Source organism: Trematomus bernacchii, unplaced genomic scaffold, assembly GCF_902827165.1.
Source record: "Trematomus bernacchii unplaced genomic scaffold, fTreBer1.1, whole genome shotgun sequence".
NCBI classification, from domain to species: domain Eukaryota; kingdom Metazoa; phylum Chordata; class Actinopteri; order Perciformes; family Nototheniidae; genus Trematomus; species Trematomus bernacchii.
Genome location: NW_022987662.1, coordinates 2,142,850 through 2,167,098, shown reverse-complemented (window position 1 = coordinate 2,167,098; position 24,249 = coordinate 2,142,850). Strand labels below are relative to the sequence as shown.

General features: G+C 41.7%; 1 protein-coding gene across 4 annotated transcripts; it reads right to left on the bottom strand.

The window, feature by feature from the left end:
• Window positions 1–3,541: 3,541 nt before the first annotated feature.
• Window positions 3,542–23,106, bottom strand: reps1 (RALBP1 associated Eps domain containing 1). 4 transcript variants are annotated; one of them, XM_034135631.1, is made up of 19 exons: window positions 22,364–23,106; window positions 19,889–20,012; window positions 18,581–18,804; window positions 16,711–16,876; window positions 14,993–15,123; window positions 13,991–14,153; window positions 13,848–13,911; window positions 13,587–13,741; window positions 12,456–12,586; window positions 12,016–12,096; window positions 9,461–9,548; window positions 8,360–8,458; window positions 8,032–8,092; window positions 7,422–7,620; window positions 6,826–7,023; window positions 6,391–6,480; window positions 6,101–6,258; window positions 4,433–4,538; window positions 3,542–4,349 (listed from the first exon to the last, which is right to left on the bottom strand). In XM_034135631.1, exons 1-19 carry the CDS (start codon window positions 22,514–22,516, stop codon window positions 4,281–4,283), a joined length of 2,460 nt encoding a protein of 819 aa, XP_033991522.1. In that variant the 5' UTR covers window positions 22,517–23,106; the 3' UTR covers window positions 3,542–4,280. The 4 variants fall into 4 exon arrangements, with proteins under 4 accessions (XP_033991522.1, XP_033991525.1, XP_033991524.1 ...); XM_034135634.1 differs by having other exon boundaries at window positions 22,934–23,106; XM_034135633.1 differs by having other exon boundaries at window positions 22,948–23,106.
• Window positions 23,107–24,249: the final 1,143 nt, after the last annotated feature.

Below are 24,249 nucleotides of genomic sequence, written 5' to 3'. Positions count from 1 at the left end.
TTTGCATTATAGATTTGATATGGTTTTAAAAAAACAAATATCTCTCATCAGTCCTTTGTGTGACGCCACTCCAAAATGATCTCAGGTAAATCCTGTTTGCTCGGATTATCCTGAGATTTCTCTAGAACTTGTTGAAGAGTAATGGGTCAAGTTTTAATCAACGATTTGCAAATGCGTACTTCTCTGTCCTTGCATCCACATCGTTTGCTTTTTTTCACTGCAGTATTGAGTTCTTCCTTAATCTGGTTTGGTTTAAATTCGAGCAATTTCAAAAGGATTTATTCTGTTATTTGACATCATATAGATATTAGGTTTAATAGTAATTGCTTCTGGAAATATGAAAGGTTTTCCTCAAAAACATTAAAACAAATGAAACCAAACAGGCTTACAAAATGAAATGACTTTTTTGGAGAACAAATAATTATTTCTGGATTTCCTCCAATGTATCTTTACATAATATGAAATATCCATGATTGAAACAACAACCAAAGTTTAAGGGAAAAGTAAAGAAATTAACTCAAAACTGCTTTTATTTGTTTACTTCCTGTGACCTTTCAATAAGTGCAAAAGACACAATTGCATGGAGTTCATTTTAAAGTGTAAAACATCCCCAAAAAGTTCTCCTTTTGGCAAAAGGTGTGTATTCATATCATACCTTAAAGTGGACCTATCATTCTATATTTGAATAATATAGTGTAGGACCATACCTATATAAGGCATATTTATACTTTTTTTTCCTTCAAAATACCAAACAGATCATGCATTTTAGCCATGCCTCATTTCGCTCAATTTGACATGTTTTACCCCTGTTTTGGCAAGGGCAGATTCAGTGAGAACAGCACCATCTACAGGCCTGGCATATGTACTACAGCGTCTCCAGCGCTTTCGAACGGCAATGGCCGTGGCTGTCTCCTCCTGATTGGTGGAGTTGGCCCAATAGCCGTAGCGCCACCGTCCTGACGTCAGGACAGTGTTCAAATCTGGATCAGTTTTTATCAGATCCGTTGCAGACCCTTTTTTAGAGATTTGGGTATGGAGGAAAATAGAGAGGGTTGTGTTTTCTGACACTTGGTGAGTTCCCTGGAACACCGGGGACACATATTCATGTATAAAAGACGTACAAAAGTGCATTTTGCATGATAGGTCCCCTTTAAGGGTAGGGTAGGTAAGAATGGAGAAACCAGCTCGAGTGCGCTAGAATTTGAAAGTACGCAGCCGAAAAGAAATCTGCCCCTTCCTTCAGACTTCCTTATAGAGCCCCTCCTCCAACACACACGAACGCGCACATGACCAATGAGGGCACGAGATAAGTTTGTGCACAGATGGAAGGCTGACAGGCAGGTAGGCCATCCAGTTACTTTAGCCGGGCCGGCTAAAATGATTGGTCGTGCTTTTTACAGTATTACGGCTTCCACAGATGACATTTTTGTATGGATTTTTTGTCAAAGCACTTAAGATATTCATTGCTATCGGGATGTTAACAGCATTCCATGGAATATAACAAAAAGTGTATCTGAAGTGAATTACCTACCCTACCTTTAATTTCTCATTAAACGATCTGTAGACAGAAAATATTTTCCAGAGCCAAACAACAAAGGAGAGCAGCGTTTAAAATATTGTGCCGTTTTTTATTTTTGTGTAAAAATCACACAGCTGCTAGTTGACTCTGCAGAGATACAGTACATCCATGCAGTTAAACATCTAGGATCCCACAGCCAAGAGAGAAGGAATTAAATAGAATATTCTTTCGCTGTTAGTCAGCAATTAATGCAAATGTACATATGAGTCCAAAAGTGTGTATCATATACAATATACAACACAGATCTGGGAGCAAATAGCATTCAAAATCCCATCAAAGACTCAAGAGGTGATTGCTTCTGCCTGTCTGGATTGCCTTTGGGGGTTTAAAGGATGAACGGGGAGCTGTTGTGCTAGCAAACATAAATCAATCCTGCATTTTAATAGGGTTTCAAATGGTATTAGTTCCAGGTCTGGAAACGATATAACACACACACACACGCACACACACCAAGAACATCATCGTCCTCAACAGCAGAAAAAAGAAGGCGAGCCTTGATAGGACAAGGGGTCAGAGGTCAGTCAGCCACGGAGGAAACCTGAACGCCAGTCGGGGAGTAAGGCTTTGAGAAGAACACAGATTCTTCAGACACACAGGAAGCTCCGGGGACAAAACACTTATAAAAAATAATTAACCCAACAAGAGTTTTAGGGTACTGGCACAAAAAACCTTACAGTTTCCAAGGTGAAGAAATAAAATGAGTGGTTCATTCTTCTTCTTTTTTTTAAATACGCATGAAGGACAACATGCAAGTTAAAAGAAAGCAGGAAGAGGGATGTAACAAGTAAAAATACAAGGAGCGGGGGGGGGGGTTAGGTTCAAAGTGCAGTTGGGTCATTCAGGTCTCCTTTTCTGTCGACTGGTCTCCGTCTGTAGTAAGCTTCGTCTACACCCAGCCATGGTCACATCTCGCACATTTAGGGTGAAAGTGCCCCGATAAAACACTGATCTGGACTTCCCTCTGGAGCAGGGGGAGAGCTCCAGGAAGAAAGAAAAAAGGCCGATTGAATCACTAAGTAAATGGTGTTCTGGAAGATCTACGATACAAAAACCAGAGTATACTGCTCACACAGTTGCTACTATCATAGTACAAACAGCTAAGTATAGTTGTGAGGATGTATCGCCCGTACTTGCATAGTGCCGCCTGCCCGATTAGAAAACCGCTGAGTTTTTAAATCTGTAACTCTAGATCTGTGCAGTTTGCTGATCACAAGAAGAATTATTCATAAATTTAGACCCCTGCAGTCAAGCAGCTGGAAAATCTTCAAACCGTTCGAGTGAATATGTGTTTTGAACTGGTTTCCCATCCATGTGAAAGAAAGACGGTAAAAAAAGCAACTGAAATGTTTAAAAAAGAAAGCTGAGATGTTTACACACAAGAGAAACCTGAAGGGGAAAAAAAATAGTTGCATTTCTGTTTTTAAAAACACAGCCCAGACAGACAGAGGTGAGAGAGCAGAGTTCAGTCATTTGGCATAAAGTTTAAACCATTCATTCAGTACACACACACACACACACACACACACACACACAAACACACACACCACACACACACCACAAACACACACACACACACACACACACACACACACCACACCACACACACACACAACACACACACACACACACACACACACACACACACACACACACACACACACACACACACACACACACACACACACACACACACACACACACACACACACACACACACACACACACACACACACACAACACACACACACACACCACACACACACACACACACACACCACACACACACACACACACACACACACACACACACACACACACACACACACACACACACACACACACACACACACACGGGCTGAATTTAATTAATGTCACAGGATGCGTCAAACTAAAACAAAAAGCCTTCACCATAATGATTTAGCCGTGTAAGGCCTCACAAAAACATACACACACACAGTCCTGTTCAGAAGAAGCACAGTATGTTTTAATGGAGACAGACGACACCAAACTCCTGGTGTAGATGTTCTGGAAGCCTCAAAGCTAGCCTTTGCTAAGCTAATCACAGACTCCATTTAAATGATATGGATCTTCTCTAACAAAAGAAATAGTGAAGAAGTATTACTTTGACTACTCAAAAATACTACACTGCTCTTTAAAATGTGCCTGATTTTAAAAGGAGTTTGGTGTGGTAGAGTCCGTACCCCAAGACAGAATAAACACATTGGTGCTAGCTTCAAGTAATCACTAAACAGGAACACAGCTACACAGACACACACACACCTTTCTTCTTCAGTCATTCACAAAGTGATCAGACACCAGCAGTTTTGTCTTCAGACGGCATTCGCAGTTTTGTCCGCCACTCCTAACCGTTTCTCAGTCGTCCTCACTTTCTTTTGAGAAAAATTGAAAAGTGCCAGTTTGTGTAAATCCCACCCCCCCCCACGACGCTCCTGTCACCTCCTCCTCCTCCTCCTCCTCCGCCTCCTCCTGTTGGTGGATCTGTGCTCTCAGTTGCTTCTGGTTTATGATTAATGTGTGTGATGGAGCGTAGGAGTTTTAACGGAGCACCCTGCAGCCGGCCGGAGCCTCCAAGCTGAGATGGTGGGAGGAGGAAGAGGAGGTGGAGAGGGGGGGGGATTCACACCGAGGGTCACAGCCTCGCTTCAGATGAACTACAGCAGAGTTTTCCTCCTCACGTTGGTTAAAGATGAGAGAACGGTCTGAGCTGCTCCAGCTGCACTTCCAGGGATATCCTCTCTTCAAGCAGGTCCTGGAGAATGAGAGGAAGTTAGGAGTGATCTTTTTCCCAGCCTGAAAGAGAGTCATATCGTTATTTATTTTGATTGTGCGTACCTTCAGCTGTTGCTGCAGTTCACTGTTAAGTCGTGCCAACACTGTGTTCGTCTCCTTGTTTCTTCTGATAGAAGCTTGAATCGCCTTTTTGTCTTTTCCAACTGACCTGAAATCACAAATACACATACTTTTGGATTAAAAAGACAAACATAAAAACAACTTCAACACAAGGCAATTCAAAGTGCTTTACAGCTTTACTTAAGACATTAAGAAACATATTATAAAATGGCATTTAAAAACACTAATTTAAAAGCAAAGATAATAGAACATGAATAACAAAAGGTACTATGCAGTGTGAGATACACACATCTGAAATGTTTAGGTCTGACTCTCAATCATTGCTCACTTTTTAGCAGAAATATACCGACGGCCAGATCTAATAGTAATTAAAAATTATCCTGCGGGCCGAAATTAAATCCACCAAGGGCCTGATTTGGCCCCCGGGCCTTGAGTTTGACACATGTGGTTTAGTTATTTCAAGTGTTTCATGCTAAACGAACCCCCCTTTTGAAAATGCTAACCTTAACTCAGCGTTTCTCAAAGTGTGGGGCACGCCCCACTGGTGGGTCGCGAATGGACGCGATGAACGGGAGATTATTATTATTTTTATTTTTTTTGGACCTCAGGCCGGAATCGAACCTGGGTCCTCGCGGGCGGTAGTGGACTGTTACAGCCGGAGACACGCAACAGCGGTGGACTTTCACAGCACTGCTGCGCCGGACCCGCCGGAGCCTCGCAACGGCGGGTGTTTGCAGCGGCGGATGCGGTACCGGCCCACGGAATGCAGCAGCCCACCAACGGCAGCGGCCCTGCCGTTGGTGGCCCAATAGGCCTATGTTTATTTTATTTTTTTTTAACGCAAGCCGTCATCGCCACGGAGGAGCACAGACTCTGTGAGCGAGCGAGACAGAGACAGAGACAGAGACAGAGACAGAGACAGAGACAGAGACAGAGAGAGAGAGAGAGAGAGAGAGAGCACACCTTTATCTATTTAATATAGCCTAGTTGTAAAAAATAAAGTAAGAAATCATTCCAATGTGTATAGGACAGTATAAAAAAAACTGTTTAAAAGGGGAGTGATTAGTAAAATATGCATAAATAAAAAAGAATGCTAACTAGGTAACATAAGATAAGAATAAACAAGTTTAAATGATTTGTTATTGGTTGTGATCATATTCTAAAGATGTTTGGATTATTGAAAAGTATACAGCTCCCTTTCATATGAGTGTTGAGAGCTGTATCCATAAATTCATTTTGTGCTCAGGAGGAGGTTAGGTCCACCCCCAAATAAAGCAGGTTAAAATAATTAAATTGAATACATTTTATTTTAGTAAACACTGAAAACGGGTCCCACAGACCCAAACAGCACACAAAGGTTAAAGGTAAGCATATCATAATGTTAATGTAAAAGTAGCTCACGACTTGTTTTATTTTTTGAAAGTAGCTCTCATCCTAAAAAAGGTTGGAGACCCCTGTTATAGAACGATACATTTGACAATTTTAAGCTTGGCCTACCATTTTATTGGAGCGATGAGGAACAGGTGGGGCTTGAAAAGGCCCACCCGTTCAAAGTGGGGAATGACAGAAAAAGTTTGAGAACCACTGCCTTAACTCAAGTTTACATAGTTCTTCCAAAGCTCTTGTTCACAGACTAACTGAATGTCCTACCTGGGGATGGAGGGCTGAGTGGCCAGGACGGCAGCGATGACATTTGATTTCTGCGGACCGGGTGCCTCGTCCTCCGGTCGCAGCTCGTCTTCAGATTTCAACCTCCGGCGCACAGGTTTGGGAGGCGGGCCTAACGGACCAGACCCAGAACATTTGGCCTGACGGGGAAACAAAAGTAAATGGTATATTGAATATCTTTGGTTTAATGATATTTAATGGTTGATAAGTATTGTTGGAAGTAGTTGATAATATATTCAGTTCATATTTAATAGAAGAATATGTTGACTTACGGAGCTGACAGTGGCTGGGACTCTCTCATCTACTTGGCCGTCACTCTTCACGGTTCTTAAAGGGCCGGCGCCCTCTGAAGGCTTCTCCACCTGTCGGCACACAGAAAAACATCAGATGGTACACTCTGAGACGAACACAGACAATGGGAAACACTTTGGGTGTCAACTTTAAAATGATGCCTGTCATTTTTCCCACACATGCAAGGGATTGTGCGACAATTACGAAAAGACACAATGTAATTCAAAAGATATACTCAGAGAAGTTAAAAAAGGGTAATCATTTTGGACATTCATCAAATGTATTTTCTTCTTAAGACAACTATACCCCAGCTAGTTTGTTGTTAATGCAATTTGTACATTGTTGTGAAACTCTGAATGTAATTTTCAATAACACAGCAGATGTCAATTTCACCACACACACACACACACACAAACCTGTCCTGGCTCACTGTGGACATCGTCCTCCGGCAGGCTGGAAGGCTGGTCAGTCGCAGCGAAGGCCTGAAACTGACTGAAGTCGGCGAAATTGGGCTGATGGGGAATCTGATGGGGGGATGTGGAGGTGGTGAGCGCCGCAGGACCGCCTGGAACAACCTCAGCCTCCGAACGATGCCCGGTGTGTGGTGCTGACGACTGAAAAGAGGGAGGGGAGGGGTGAAGGCCTTCATGAGTAAAATGACACTTGATACAGGAGTTTTTTCTTTCAAGTAATTCAATAAAATGCTATGCAGCCAAGGCGCACGGTACATAGTATAGGTATACAGATCACAATACAATTTATATAACCCTATATAATTTTTTTTAATTAATTTTGACGATGCGATAGGTTGGGTGATGTTTTTCTGTACAAATGTCATAGCATAAAAATTATAAAAACATTATACAGCAACATAAGTATTGCCATGTGATAAAAGCATGTGACTGAAGTGATGGTAATGTTGAACGGAAACTAGGTGATTAGTTTACAAGGAAGACCGATGCGAAGAGATGGGTTTTGAATTTGCATCATTGAGTGTTTCTGTCCCTCTCACCTGTGTGGGGAGGGGTCTCGGAGGCACAGCGGGTGGGTAAGTTATGGCTAAAGATGGCGGTTGTCCTGCAGCGGTTACAGCGGCGAAGGTGCGGTTCATGTCGAGAGACGAGGAGCGAGAGTGAGAGGGGTGCGGGCGGGGGGGCGGCGGAGGGGGGGCTACCACCTTCAGAGTTTCTGGAGACGTCCCCGACAGAGACCTGGACACAAATATGTTTCTTCAATTAAAATTCAAAGAAATGGCAATGACATTCTTCTGACCTGAGCTCCTCCAACAATGCAACATATATAATCAAATGCAAAAACACAAAATACAAAGTAGTGATAAAAATCTTTATACATGTCAATAGAATATGATATGTACGAGAACAGAATATGAAGTTAAATAATGTAAATTAAGACTAAATTAAATACGGTTTATTGCGTGATAACTATTTATATATATTAGCATATTGCAAGATGACAACAGGAATGTTTATCGGAGGCAAGATATGAACAAATTCTCGCTAATCTGTTTACAATGAGATTGATCAGAGCAGATTGGAAAAATAATAACAGGTACAGGAACTTGGATACACAACACAAAGACATGTCAATAAATCAATACTGACCTTTGTCTTGTGATTGGCTCCTGGTCTGAGGTGTAGGAGTCTGAACTGCTGTAGCCATCACCTTTAAGGTAGAGATAATAAAACACATCCCATAAACAAAACATCAGCATGTGAAGACATTTTATTCCAGTTAGTTACAACCTCAATGTGATTGATGACTTGGATATAATGCAAAAGTATGTCAGGCTGAATGGTCTGTAGTGCAGTTGCATTGTGGGTAATGTAGGCACCAGGTTTTGACAAGGAAGAAAGTGGGCAAAAAACAAATGTTGCATTGATTTGTATTTTTTCAACATCTCCCTGGCACAGCAGCCCATCCTTTACTCACCGACAGCGTTGGCGGCTACAAACATGGATGTCGATAGATTGGCTTCCTCGGACAGCTCTGGAGGTTGAGACAGCAGCGGACTGGTCGGGTGGTTGTGGTCTGAGGGTTTAAGATAAAACAAATGTTGAGTTAGCTCTACGGGGTGAAGACCATCTCATTTTATCACTAAATATCTTGAGGAACAGCTTGGGAAACATGACCACGGAATATTTCCACTGTATGTTTATGAATCAAATCCAGAGTGATTATGTTTAATGACGCCAAGTACTGTTTACTCAAAACAAACAGCAGCCTCTTGGTTTCTTACTACCTGATTCACATCGTAGGAGACACAATGTTCTGGACAGTTAATGATGTACTCCAGGGGTCGGCAACCTTTTTGATATGAAGTGCCATTAAAAAAAAATGTTTAGATCAGTGTGCTGACGCTCGTGAATTGTCAACGGGGGGGGAGCCTCGCCGCGGGGAAGCAGTGTGTGGACCTCTTTCACCTGTCAGCGCAACTTACATGATGCCGTTTAAACACATTTAAATAATTGGTTTAACCGGCATAATAATAAGGACGACCGTCTGTTCTGTGATTCTCCAGAACACACAGATGGCCAGTCCGCCTCTGTGTAGCATATTATTTAGAGGAGAGATGAGCAGATCGCCACTGGGCTTTCAACTAAAGACACAGCCACGCAAAAACTGCGGCATTTGTACAGCTCCTTATGGGTACTGCAATTTGTGAAGTGCCGGCGCGGCAGCTGTGCTTTCCTCCGTGGCGAAACGATCAGCACTGCACCATGAAGGAAAGCGGCAGAAAGTCGCCTGGAGTTAAAGAGAGCGGGGCTGCGCTGCGTGCATGGCTTCCTCCTGCAGGTAACGGGGAGACGCGCTCTGGCGGCGGTCTCGTTCAGGATCCGAAAATACAATTTAAATATTTTACACACTTATTCCACTTATTCCTAGTGTGCCACTGGTTACGGTGCCGCGTCATACATTTGGAATTAAAAACCTCGTCTATGGCTTTGTAGCTGTGCCTAAAAACTACACTCATTTATCCAATGTTGCACTACTGTAATGGAAAGTCAGTCTGAAGGCAGCAGGTTGTCTCACCGCTGCCGGTCCTCTTCAGCTCCATCTCCTGCATGTGGATCTTACTGGGTGTCATCCGGATGGGGACCGGGTGGACGATGGCCGTGTCCTGAAGAACAGATAAAAGTTACAGGAGGTGAGACAGACAGACTTCTGAAGGGAGAGAGAGACACGTTTTAAAGAAGGATACGTTTGTAATCCACGTTTTCGGAACACTTTATTTTCCAATTACTTTGTCAGGCTTTCCTCCTTCTGCCACTTGGATTCATTTGTATTTGAAGTATTAAAGTGAGTTTGTAATTGTAATATGATTGTGGTATCAGAGTCTTTTAACGTACTAAGAAAGTAGCTTTACTTTGTACATAAACTGTACTTGAGGTACAGGTACTGAACTCTGAGTTTTTGCCATTCCAAAGATTTAAGGGGGACATTTGACATCCTTGTTCAGGTACCACTCAGTATTTATTTGCTGGGATTTCTGCCCAGAATTTCAAGGTACCCAAAAGCACTCTAAAAAAGATGCAGACTCTTGCTAAAGGGAAAATAGTGGTCGTCAATACTGCAGTTTTTCGCCTGATTTATAGTGCAGAGCTATTCGTGAGGAAATTCTGCTTTAGGGGCAAAAAAGGACTTGGAAACTTCCACAGTAAATGACACAGCACCAAACAAATGTAAGTACTTACAGCATTTGACCATATATGGAAAAACCTATCTGTGACAATCTGCAAATGCAATAGTGATTGGTGGGGTCACTGTAGAAAACAAGTGATGTCCAATAGAAGCTAAGCCAGCCAAGTCACAACACACACTGGCTGCTGCTGAACTTTGAAAAAACATCATGCAGAGAGAGAGACAGAGAGAGACAGAGAGAGAGAGATAGAGAGAGAGACAGAGAGAGAGAGAGAGAGAGAGAGAGAGAGAGAGAGAGACAGAGAGAGACAGAAAGAAAGAGAGAGAGAGACAGACAGAGAGAGAGAGGGAGAGACAGAGAGAGGGAGAGATAGGGAGAGAGAGAGAGAAAGAGAGCGAGAGAGAGAGACAGAGAGAGAGAGGCAGAGAGAGAGAGAGAGAGAGAGAGAGAGAGAGAGACAAGAGATAGAGAGAGAGCAGTAGAGATAAAACAGAGAGAGAGAGCGCAAGAAGAAGAAGCGAGATAGCTATAGAGATATATAGAGAGAGCAGAAGATCTAGATAGAGACGAAAGATAGAGAGAGGAGAGAGAATGAGCTAGGAATAGAGCATAGGGAGAGCTAGAGCAGAGATAGATCGAGAGAGGAGATATCGAGAGCGAGAGCGAGAGCGAGAGAGAGAGAGAAAGAGAGCGAGAGAGAAAGAGAGCGAGAGAGAGCTGTGTTCCACTTTCCAAATAAGCATTCGAAAATATGTATTGAAACGTCAAAATTAAATCTTATGTCCTGTTTTTAAACTCGCTTCAAGGCTGTTTTTGCCTTTGTCGAAAGCGAAAAGGAGTTCATGTGATAACCAGGATATGGAAACAATAATAAGGAATGCGTTATGATGTGGAGAGCATCTAACTTGCAGCACTCCGCTGGTTCCTCTTTCAGCAAATGCATTAGAAATGTGTCTTTGTCTCCGTACATCTCAATTATTATATTATTATAGACCTGAAAACCTCTCCCCCATTTTTCTCTTGTAAATGGATAAGATGGACTCGTTTGTTTTCCAATTTCCAACCACTACTTATTTTACACCGCTTGCTTGCCATGTATAAAACAAAGCTAACTTCTGACAAAACTACACTGTGTAGCAGTTTATCACTCTACACCAGGGCTATTCAACTGGCGGCCCGCGGGGTGATATTTACTGGCCCTTTGAGTATAATGTTAAAATATAATCAACTTTTTTTTAATAATTTTTTTTGGGCCACAGTGCCTTTATTCCAGAGAGGGTGTTAAATTGAGAGATAGAGGGGAAGACATTGCCTGAAAACTTTGGCGGGCTCGGGTTTCGAACCCACCTACTGTACTAGCTACTGTAGTGACAACTCCTGTCATTGATTGCATCTCTGCGTGAATGATTAGATAATTTCACCTAAATGAAATCAAATGAAATGATGTTGATGGTTAAACTAACTTCACATGTAGGCCTACTGAGTTCTGAACTTGCCATTTAGATCTAGAAAGGCCTTGGGGCTATGTTGTTTGATTTAATGAAACACAATATAAGCACTCCACTATGCTGTTGTAGTATTTACTGTATCTGAAGCTCTTAATATGATTGCTCATATTTCAAGCCATCTTTTTCCCGGCCCCTTGCTTTGGATCATTTTCATTAACCGGCCCCGATTCCAAACTAATTGAATAGCCCTGCTCTACACCAGCATTCATATTCATTTTGCTTAAAGATCTATTGACAATTAAATGGAAACACAGCTATTGTGAGAGAGAGAGAGAGCGAGAGAGAGAGAGAGCGAGACAGAGAGAGAGAGACAGAGAGAGAGACAGAGACAGAGAGCGAGAGAACGAGAGAGAGAGACAGAGAGCTCATGGAGAACCAGAGAGGGTTAATGTCTGTCCATTAATGGTGAAACCATGCATACTAAGTGATTGACTTACAGGGTCAGCTGGTGCAATGTTAGAGTCAAATTGGGTCAGAGTTTGTGAGCTGGAGGAGCGCTCGCTAAACGTCTCCCACTGCTGCAGGAGACAGACAGACAGTGAGAAAAAACATGTCAGTCAGCCAGTGCAGTGACATCACACATTTACATCATCAGCCCGAGCCGCGTCCGTCGTGTGACATCGGCCATCGATGTGACATCATCGGCGGGCGTGGGAACAACAGACTTCCACACAGAACAGCACAGGAAGTGAGAGAAGAGGTGCTGAATTATCAGTAATTATGTTTGATGATGAAGAGGATGAAGTAGCTGTCAAATCATGATGGATGGATAAAGAAAAAGCACCCATTTACCCCTCAGCAATTAATCATGATGAATCAAATGCAACACAGCAAAGCAAACGAACATGGAGCAATAAGAAATGTTTGTGTTGTGAACCTCGCTGTTCTGGTTCATCTCGGGCCAGGCCTGGTTGAGTGAAGGCATGGAGGGAGACTTGTTGGGGGTGACCTCCACCGGGGAGCCCGGGGAGCCCGAGTACCCGACGTCCGCGGCCTGGTCCGGGACCTCTGGACACAGAACATTAGACACAGGTAAGCCATGTTATTCCACAACTAAAATATGAAGGGTCCGGGTGGCAAACAAAAGGCAATACATAATCTCTTTATTTGTTGTTTGAGAAAGTTGTCAATACTTTTCTTGCTAGTTTTTGCTCTTTAAAAACGTAATTGTTGAAGGACAGATATACTCAGTTTTCCTCTATAAATCTAAAATGTAATAAAACATTTTTTTTTAAAAGGCAAACAAGAGTAAAACCTAATATTATGACAAAATTATACCAAATCTCTGTAAGCAGTTCATTAATGGAACTGCTCTTAAAGGTAGGGTAGGTAAGAATGGAGAAACCAGCTCCAGTGCGCTAGAATTTGAAAGTACGCAGCCGGAAAAAATCTGCCACTTCCTTACAGAGCCCCTCCTCCAACACACACGAACGCGCACATGACCAATGAGGGCACGAGATAAGTTTGTGCACAGATGGAAGGCTGACAGGCAGGTAGGCCATCCAGTTATTTTAGCCGGGCCGGCTCAGATGATTGGTCGTGCTTTTTACAGCGCCACGGCTTCCACAGATGATTTTTTTTAATGTATTCATTGTCAAAGCATTTCATATATTCATTGCTATCAGGATGTTAAGAGCATTCCATGGAATATAACAAGTGTTGTGAATTACCCTACCTTTAAGGGGATATTATATATATATATTTAAAAAATAAGACTTTTGCATAGTGTGTTACCTTTCCCTTAAATACAGAAAACAATTGTCTAATTTACCAAATAATTGAGTCTGTCTTTGCTGTATATAACTTTGAAAGGGCAGCAGAAACCTACAGCAGCTCCATTATAGAAAGTACTTCATCACCCGAGTAAATGTATAGATTTACTACAACTGCAGTGCTGTAACCTCACAAGCTTTATGAGGCCTGAGGTTGGGACATTAGGGGAGGTAGGAACACAGACAGAGAGTCAGAGTGAGAGGAAGGGAGGGTGGGGGGAGGGAGGCTTGCGGACCTGCTGAGTCATCCAGGTCAATCAGCTTTGGCATCAGGCTCTCAGGCAGCATCTCAGGGAGGTCATATCCATTTTTCCTGGCCACGACCAGGTGAAAGGCGGCGCAGAATTCATCCAGGGTCAGCGCCCCGTCTTTATCGAAGTCTGACAGCTCCCTTCAAAGCACACATTAGACGTAGGTGAGTCTGCAGTCCTCACAAAACAACTGTATACATTCAGCACAGACAATCATAGTGTTTGTGGATAAAAGGGTTGACTCACCAAATATGTGACAACTCTAAAATCGGTAGTTTTGATTTGGTAAAGAACTCTTTTGCAGACGAACCTAAAACCCAAAGAAACTGATGGTTAAACAATTATCCTTAAACGTTTGTTTTATTGTGTTTTTTTCTGCATAATCCTACCAGGTATAAAGCCGTTTAGATCTGGCTGGATGGTTTTAAACTGGTTTATATAATACTGTCTCTGCTCGTCCGTGATCTTCCACGGATCATCGTAGCCGCTCGTCTGTCGCTGCATCTCATTGGCTGTTGCTCCTGAGGCCACCGTTCGTATCGTTGTGCTTTCCTATGGGGAACAAATGGGACATTTACAGAAACATTTGAGATAACAGCACTGGTTTAATATACATGGATATATATTAAAATTCAGAATAAACCATGTCCTATGTGTACTGTATGAATTTTCTTTTTCTACACTTGAAACTGTTAAAAAGAAATCCCATGACTGTTGATTACATGTGGCATATCATAATATTCTAATGTTACTCCTCCAAAAAAGTCCTGTTCTTCAAGGAATTTGGAATAGTAGGATAGTCAGAAAGCCTATCATTAGTTCCCATTAATCATCTCATATTTGAGATAATGTAATAACATTACTCAAGAAACAAAAGATCAGCATGACGTCTGTCTAAAATCAGACACTGGGTACAGGGGCTGGTTTTCAACTTTGCCTAAACAATGTCACACAAGAGTTAAGGTCTAAGTGCAGGCAGAGAAAACATTGATATATGTTTAAGTCACCACTTCAGTTAGTAAGATATCTTATGTTTGTAATGCCCGATGGCGCCTTTTCATTTGATAAAAGAGGGTGATGACGACTGCAATGATTATCACAGCCTGTCAGAATCCATCCATTGTCCTTTTCACAATCTCAAGACCCAATTGTCTGTGTAAAGTTGATGTATTATCAGTAGTCTGTAGTTAAATTCTATGTATGTGGACTTGGGTAAGACAAATGCCGATTGTGTGCTTTATAGAAATAAATCCTGAACATTTTAAACAACTGAAGAATTTAAAGCCAAGCCACCTCAACGAAAAGTGAGTTGCACATAATATAACTGCAATTTATAAAAAGGGAAATCAGTTCTTTATTAAGATGGTGATAGAAGTGTTGGACTGCCCTACCTGGGCTGATGAGGGATGCATTCCTGGGATGGCGCTGGATGGCGGCGTGTCCGCTGTGAAACTGACCCAACTCTCCTGACCCGGAGGGGGGGGCGAGTGAGACGGCCACATCCCTTCAGCGGGCACCGCACCTGTGGAGGAGGAGAGGAAACATACAGTTACATCTCCATGATACACACGTGTTATTAGGAGAGGATTAGGGCTGCAACTGCTAATCAATTCAGACTTGGAGTTTTTAAGGGATCATGTTCATACCAGCTTTATTACCAGAGTATCTTTGACACATTTTGTGCTGATGAAAGCATTGCTCAGGGCATGTGATGTTCCTCTTTGCTCTCCTAATGACTAACTGATGTAACTGCCACTCTCAGCAAACATCATTTATGTACAAGCTGCAAACATCGGGAAGTAATACAAACACAACTAATATGCTCTGTACTGACTTTTCTGCAAGGTCTTTCTCATTGTCCTTGTCTCAATGTTCATCACTGGTGGTCCATAAGGAGTTAATACAACTGTAACCAAAGCATAATAGCTGGTATGTGTTATTCATCTAAAAATATATATTTAAGCTTTTCAACTTTAGAAAACACTCCAAGAGTTATCCTTCATCTTGTCGCCTCTTTCCATTGTCTTTTGGCGCTTTTCCACTGCAGGACCTAGCACGGCTTAGTACGGTATGGTTAGGCCTTGGTAGGCCAGGTTCACTTTAAGCTGCGTTTCCATTACAGTTTAGGAACTGGGGTAGTAACTATAGTAACGCAGTGTAGGCGGGGCGATCGGCTGTTCGGCGGGCGGAGCGACTCTGCGTAAAACTGCTGTGACGTCATCTTCAATGCGAACCACAAAACCATAACATCAGCCGTTAGCTGTTAGCACTCAGAGCTCACAGCTCCTCATATCTGTTCAGAAACTAGACAAAAGTTAAACAAGTACAAACCACAGACTGTCTGTGTCATGGCGAATACAGTCGCTGGTTTATTTATGTCTGTAGGCCGTTGTTGTGAGTGTGGACGGAGCATATACAACGTTAGCTTAGCCTGATCGATCTGATCTCCATTCAGAAAACACGCATTCATGTTGTTACTTCGGCATCATTTTTAAACGTGTATTACAATTAAATCACGGTAAAATATGTTCATTTTGTTGTAGTTGTAGCCCCCTTGCCAGCGATTCTCTCTGACCATTCAGCAGTCGAGTGTTTACGTCACTAGTTTAGCATATTCAGCCCGGTTGTTGGCCCGGTAAGAACCTCGATTTTGGAGGGCCAGAAAAAAGGTGAAAAAATTCCTGAGCCGGAACTACCCCTAGATGAAAAGCAAAAAAAAGCTTAAACCGTGCTGCAGTTGAAAAGCGCCATAAAACTTAAGAGTTGCAACTGATGATTATTTTCTCTATCAGTTAATCTGATGATTATATTGACAATTAATCAGGAAATATTGAAAATGTGCTATCTACGTTTCTTAGACTCCAAGGTGACGGCTTGAAATGTGATGTATTGTCTGATCAACAGTCTATAACGCTAAGACATTCAGTCAATAATTATATAAAACAGAAAAGCTGGATCACTGTAGAGACTGGCACAGAAGAATGCAGGCATTGTTTCTAAACAAACAACAAATTACAATCGATAAACTGATTGTCCATCACCTAGTTGACTACATGTTGCAGCTACACATTAATTCAATATGCCATCATATCAACGGTCGGGATGTTACCGGCTGCTTGTGCTTCTCTGAAGTGCGTCCACACGGCTCCAGCTGGAGCAACGACCGGCTGTCTGTCTGCGTTCCCTCCGCTGGCCTGACGCTTGTGTTTCCTCCACGATTGAGGGGAGGTGGGGGGAGACTGGTGAGGGGAAACCACCGGGGACGTTGGCTCAGGCTGGTAACACACACAAGTACAATCAAACATGAAATATGTATGCAGATAAAAAATACATTCAGTAAACAATTACAGCTTGAATGAGAATCACCAGCTTCTGACAAGCAGCGTTATAAAATCTTAATTTGACACACTGTGAGGAAGCAGAAGCTCAGTGTGCAGAAGTGTCACCTCTACGGTTATATTATGGTTCCACATGTTATGAGTATATTCACTTTCAGATGCCATTTCAAATACTATAAGATTTCCATCTCGAACATCCACGGCCAAAAATGACTGCTTCAAAGCTTTTATCATCTGCTCATCACAGATAAGGGATGTTCAAGCTACTAGCTATTTCACAATAGATGGAAATAGATAAGCGGTCTACGTTAATCAGAGGCAACACACTGTAAGAAAAAGTCAGCAGCAGGAAACTTCAGATAGTCATTTGAGCTTTACGGACACAAATATGGACAGGAAAAAACACAGGAAACAGGACAGCATATCTTTAGTAACTGCTGCACTCAGTGGTGGGAGGAAATCAAATGCAAAGGAGATGAAAGTAAAGTTCAATGTGTTATTAATTGTGGGAAAAATAAAAATAAATAATGTATAACTACTAAACTTTTTTCTTTAACACAGAAAAACACCCCATGTCTACTATTTTTTTATATTTATTTTGTGTGTATTTTCTTTGCTTGTTTATTTACTCATTTATTGTATCTTGGTTTGTTTGCAATTGTGTGGTATTTAAACTGTTCACTGAGCAAAATGCAATACAAATACTACGACCCCAAATAAAGAATAAGAAAAATAAGAAAATCGAACTAAACTAATACCTTCATTTATTGTTTTTGCATGTATACGTGTACAGTATCTTTAAATCAAGCAAAAGAGCAAAGACACGTGATGATATCAAACACTCATGTTTGTTTGTACACCAGTTATGGCGCATTTCCACTGCAGGGCCTCGCACGGCTTAGTACGGTATAGTTAGGCCTTGGTAGGCCAGGCTCACTTTATGCTGCGTTTCCATTACAGTTTAGGAACTGGGGTAGTAACTATAGTAACGCAGTGTAGGCGGAGCCGTGACGTCATCTTCAATGTGAAACACAAAACCAACATCAGCCGTTAGCTGTTAGCACTCAGAGCTCACAGCTCCTCATATATGTTCAGAAACTAGACAAAAGTTAAACAAGTACAAACCACAGACTGTCTGTGTCATGGCGAATACAGTCGCTGGTTTATTTCTGTCTGTAGGCCGTTGTTGTGAGTGTGGACGGTCGGAGCATATACAACGTTAGCTTAGCCAATCTCCATTCAGAAAACACGCATTTTAAAAGGTTTTTCGCCTGCCGTCTGTCTGCAGACTTGTCAAAGCATTAATTCATGGTTTTTACTAACCGGTATCAGTATGTTGTTACTTCGGCATCATTTTGAAACGTGTATTGCAATTAAATCACGGTCAAATATGTTCATCTTGTTGTAGTTGCCAGCGATTCTCTCACTAGTTTAGCATACTCAGCCCGGCTGTTGACCCGGAAAGAACCTCGATTTTGGAGAGCCAGAAAACTGTGAAAAAGTACCCGCTAGCCAGAACTACCCCTAGTGGAAACGCAACCAAAAACGGGCCGGGCACGGCACGCTTAAACCGCGCTCCGCGCTGTAGTGGAAATGCACCATTCGTGTTAATTTCTATATGAGGAGAGTAGGATTACTAACCTGTGGTTCTATGCTTGGCGCCAGGGGCTGGACGACCTCATGGACAGGAAGTGAAGTGGATGCTGGGGGACCTTTCTTGTTTTGGATAACCCAGCCAGGCGGTCTGGGCATCACGGCAGCAGCGGAGGCCGGGTACAGACCGTCCGTGTCTGTGTACAGCGCTGCGTGCCTCGCCTCCGCCTCGTTCTTCCCCACCACGAACCGGGGCAGCGGCAGGTCTTTGACTGAGGAGACAGGAATCCATGCAGAGGATTAGAGGAAAAATTACTTTCAAATTGATTTCCATGTGCTTTAATGCACTAAACTCAAGGACTGTGCCCACCCACTCTCCGTTGCACTTAGATAGTCAGATATCATCAGTCTGAGATGCGTGGTGGATTTGAGCCCTGTCACAATAATGATATCAAGGAAGTATTGAACGATGTGTGGGTGGACATGACCTTGATCATTTTTGCTGACCTGGATATGGCTGAGTGTTTTTCTTTTTTAATTTATATCAATAGCATAAAATGGTCTTAAACTCTCTGCAACTTTAATAAGCATCACGTTGCACATCACGAATATTTTGTTACGAGGAAGTGGCCTCTGTGGTTCCTCATATCTAATGATGAAATAACAACTTTATGTTGCAATATTTAGGCCAAGCAAGTAAGTTCATGCAGCGGGTTACTATGACCTCCAACATTGTGGTTGTTATTTGTTGAGGACTCACCAAAGTCAAACACAGAAGATAATTTGTTAACCTAAAGCCTGAGGGCTAAGACTACAGACTCTTTTTAGTAAAGATAAATAGAAAGTTAGTAGAAACAGTTCTTACCATCCACCTGATATACAACACAAATATAGGGCTATTATCTGCCACAACAGTGGGAAATAGCTGGCACAAAATATATCTAATTATTTTTGATTACATTGTATTAGTTTCCCCAGACACACACACACACACACACACGCATATAATGACCAATTTGTGGTCCAATGTTCTGATAAAGCTCTCAAGTACTTGTGGAAAGAATGAGGCGGGGATGGAACCACCAGATCTCTACCAACAGAATGAGATTAACTGTGATTGAATTACTTTATCCAGCATACAATGAGTCCACTGAATGCACACTTTCAGCATTTAACACAGAATAACAAGCTTTACATTCTTGTAAAAAAACAAACAATATTCTGACCATAATAGATACACAAAAAGCTTTAAGTCCACTGGCACTTTATGTGATGGTACTGAGTGGATACTTGTTCTTTCCTGTGGGAGGGGAGGTTCTTTGTAAGATCAATGGTTCCAGTCAGCGCTGGACTCACCCGAGTTGAGGCTCTCGACCCTCAGGGGCAGACCGGACTGGGCGATGGCGATGAGCTTCAGAGCGATGTAGAACTGGCTCCGCCCGAAGTGACCCAGCCGAGTGGCTCCACAAAGCTCTGTGATCTAAACCCACACACACAGGGACGAAGAGGAACAGTTAACAACATTGTTTTCATGTAAAAAAAAAACGTTATATCAGACGAAATAGTGTCTTATTATTATAAAGTGATGCTTAGCTAGCTATTTTTCACGCTGCATCTGATGTGAGACACCAGGAGACAACACGTATGTCTACGCGATTGTATAAATGTATGTATGATACACCAGATTATGTTGAAAAAACTCAAATTATTTGGAAATTCAAGCATATTCACAATCTTTAAAAATGTAGGGGTTAAACCACTCTTTCAAATCTTTGTATGTACCCTGTAACGATGTGGTCAGTGGTCTTAACCAGTATAGTAACCATGTATTATTATGTATCTAAGTTCTACAAACACTGCTGGCTTTATTCAATGTTATTTACTTGCTTTAAGTCATGAAAACAGCACAATCAACAGTATCATTTGCTCAGCTCACTGGCAGATGTTCAGCGGGTCTGATTATCACATATTTTTGCTTTACTTGACGCCATGCTGAGCCGCTTAGTCCTGAATGTAAGACTGGACAGCACAACAGCAACAACAATGTGTTTCATATTTTCTACAGAAGCATGTAAAAGGCAATGCATTGTTGATGAGAGTGTAAATATACAGAGTGTGGAAGCATTATACCATGTGGATACCAGAATCCTGTGGATAATTAATACCAAGGGAGTTCAACTTCACAACATTAAGAAGAGTCCTTCAGTGCTGTGAGCCACAACACCAACAGCCCGCCACAGCTGACTGATCCCTTTCTTGCTGACAAAGAACTTATTCTGAGTACGTCTGGACAAACAAAGCACCAGCGCCTTCTCTCCGCCTGTTACAACATGACACTGTAGCTGTATGTGTCTATTGGCCACAACAGAGGACGTTTTGAAAGTAGAGGATTACAACACTGCCTAATTCTTCCACCCTGCAGCTCCCCTTGTTGACCTTGAAAAGAATCTGACTCACAAAATGCAAATATTAGCCTGCTGAGTGGGAAAACTAGTCAGGTGGTGATAGTCAAAAAGGTTTACAGGCATACGTGTATTATCAGATTAAACATTAGGATCATCAAAACAAGTGACTTAAAAAGCTAAATAAGCCTGTCAATTAAAAATGTAACTGATGAATTGGCCATTGAGTATATGCACATGGTCTGTGTAAAAGCTGGTTGAATGATACACCATTTTCAATTCATGAGACTGTGTGGGTTAGGTGCCAACGGTTATAAATCAAATTGACATGAAGACACTGTGACATTGGGTCTGTATTTTCCTCAATGTCAGCTTCACCCAGTGGGGGAAAGAATGATGGATTTTAAAGGAGCGAGAAGACAGGAAGAAATAACAAGTAATCTGAAGACTTTTTCTCATTTTTGCCAGCGTACAATGACACACTGAAAAGATACATTTCTTTTACACCCTTTTTTACATTAAGCCCAATTACACAGTAAGGTTACACAGACAGAAGTCTTCTATTCTGCCCCTTCCTTCCTGTCCCATGACCTCCTCAAATTCATTAAGATAAAATGTCTGCAATAAACAAGATTTTGACCCCACTTTATACATTAAAAAAGCTCCAATCCAGTGGCTCATTATATAAACGTGGTATGTGTATATGATATGTTTGCATTTCACATATGTATGTATTACTACAATAGGCAGAATTGTATTATTGTACAGTATTTAATATGACATTCTGTTTTTATCTTATCTTATTCTATTTTACATGTATATAGTCTACTTCTCCTGCATTGCTAGCACATTGGTCACTTGCAATATTTTATTTCTATTCTGTTTCTTCTTGCACTATTTGTATTGTTTAATGTTTAAATATGTTTATGTTGCTTTGTTGAGAGACTGGGACTTGTTTTCATTGCCATAACTACTCTGTAGCTACTGTGCATATGACAATAAAGCCTTTACATCTTGAATTTGGATTGATGGTACTGAGCAGTAGGTCTGAAGCAAAGGGCTGATGAGGGTATATTTGCTACAACGTTATGTATGGGCACTGTTCAACACACAATCACGAAAATATGCTTAAAGAGAAGACATACACGTCTGTTTTCTAAATAGGATGTCAATTTGAACCCAGATGTTCAGCTAAGGGTAACTATGTGATTTGGCTGCCCACTCTCTTCGGCTACAGCTAGCATTAGCCAGAAGAAGGTGTGTCTCTTTTGATGCGCAGCATTGCTAACCACCAGGGCTAACCTCACTTTAACTGGATGACAGGTCAGCTCTGACAGCCAAGCAAGTTGGTAAAAAAATATCCATATAACAGTTCGTGGCCAGCACCATCACAGTCTGGGGATAATGACACTCGCTAACGCTAGCTTACCTGCAGGACAACTTCGCTGGGTAGCTGGGCCGCCCGGAAAAGGTCAAGAACTCTCCCATTGGAAGCCACTTTTTTGGTATTGTCCGTGTCGCAGTAAACGAACAAATCCGAGTAATATTTCTGCTCGTAATCAGTCAGCGTTAAGCTTTCCATCGTAGTACCAATCGACCCTGAAAACCGGGCTACTTGGCTGTTGATTAGCCCTTAGCCAATGGCTGGGGCAGGACCAAAAAAAAATGGGCGAGACTTCAAACTTAGCTAGCCTTACAGCACTAGCTAGGTTAGCAGGAATAATGTTCTCAACGCGCTGTTGTCGTCTGAGCCCACTCTCTGTAAAAGTCCCCAATACTATCTGTTCACAATGACAGCTACTCACCACTCAAATACTAAAATTAGGAATGTTTCCATACAGTTATTGACTTAGTTAACTTGTTGGGCCAGCAAAGAAAAGTAGCCAACAGCTGGCTAGAAGCACTGCGAGCTAACCGCTACCTTGAATCAAAGTCAGTGGCAGTTAACGTTAAGCTAACTAGCAAAGTGCGTCCACCTTCTCAAAGCTGGACAACTAACCGCGTGTATCTCACGTTATAGCGCTTCTTTCTCCCTTTAGTCCGTCATGGGATGGTGTTTCTGCGTTTCGCTGGAAACAAATTCCTCAGCGGGGCCGTTAGAAGTAAAGTTTCATGGATTCTTTGGGCTCCTTCCTCTAGTAATCTTAGCCGCCATTCCTGCCACCAGTGTAAAGCCACTCACAGTTGAATTGAAACTTCCGGAAGGATCTTTTCAAATTAAAACAGCCCTTGAACATCTCAGAATCAGTTTATTGGCAACGTTTGCGAACATATTGTATCATACAGACTATGGTCAGTGGTGGAACAAGTATTCAGATACTTGGGTAAAAGTACAAATACAATATTGTCAAAATATATAATCACAAGTAAAAGCCCTCCATTCAAAATCTCCCTTTTTTATTTGTATTGCATTTGCTTAATTTAAACAGTGATCTATGGACTGCCTGCTTTAACCACTGAGTTTAACAGTTCAGAGATTATTTGAAATGACTGGATCATTAGGCTGGCCAGGACACAAAATCTCTCAAAACATGAAAACTCAAAATGATAATAAAGGAAATGAAAAAAAAGAGTTACTTTTTGGTACCAACCAGTTTTCACATTATCACATCACACCATCTTGCTTTCCATATCTCATCATCTCTCACACTTTGCCATGCTGAGTCTTGAACCACCAACCTTCTGACTCATAGACATCCATTTAGGTTAAGGTTGTACAGCAAATCAAATCCAATAAAATAATTAAACAAATGTTCAACTTTAATTATGAATCATATAATACGATATGCGTGAAGATTCTACGGTCATTTAACTCCAACACACAGGAGACTGTCTGCTGTCATTAAATAGTAAAAAAAACAAGCCCTCCAAAATACACCAGTGTGAGCTTTAGTTGTGAAAATAAGTTCCATCAACTTCCGGTTTTCTCTCAGGTTTTTTTTACAGCTAGCTTGATGTCTCGTGACGTCACTGGGCTACGTTCCGAATCAGCGCGAGCTTGCTTGGCCTTCAGGGACCCGGAAAATCGACTATGTTGGTAATTAATAGGAGAAGATGTTTTATATGTAAATATCAGTCAGTTAATAAGAAGGGGCGAACACTAATGAGTATAGTATGTAAATAAGTATTTACAGTGCAGTAATAATAGTAAAGGAGAATACATCATATTATAATAAAACAAACACAAAATGTTGTCACAATAAAATATTTTTGCAGGACATGTTGTTAGTAATAATACATGCTTACCCAATGTGACTAAAGAAGAGTGGTAATTGGGTATGTGTTATAGTTTTTCCATTTGTTCCACATGCCCAT

Excerpts from the sequence above, each read along its gene's own strand:
- reps1 (XM_034135631.1), bottom strand. The coding sequence starts at position 22,516 with ATGGAAAGCTTAACGCTGACTGATTACGAGCAGAAATATTACTCGGAT. Across the intron at positions 13,742-13,847 it reads TTAGAGTTGTCACATATTTG|GGAGCTGTCAGACTTCGATA; the intron begins GTGAGTCAACCC and ends TGTGCTTTGAAG. Across the intron at positions 8,093-8,359 it reads TGTAGCCGCCAACGCTGTCG|GTGATGGCTACAGCAGTTCA; the intron begins GTGAGTAAAGGA and ends TCTACCTTAAAG.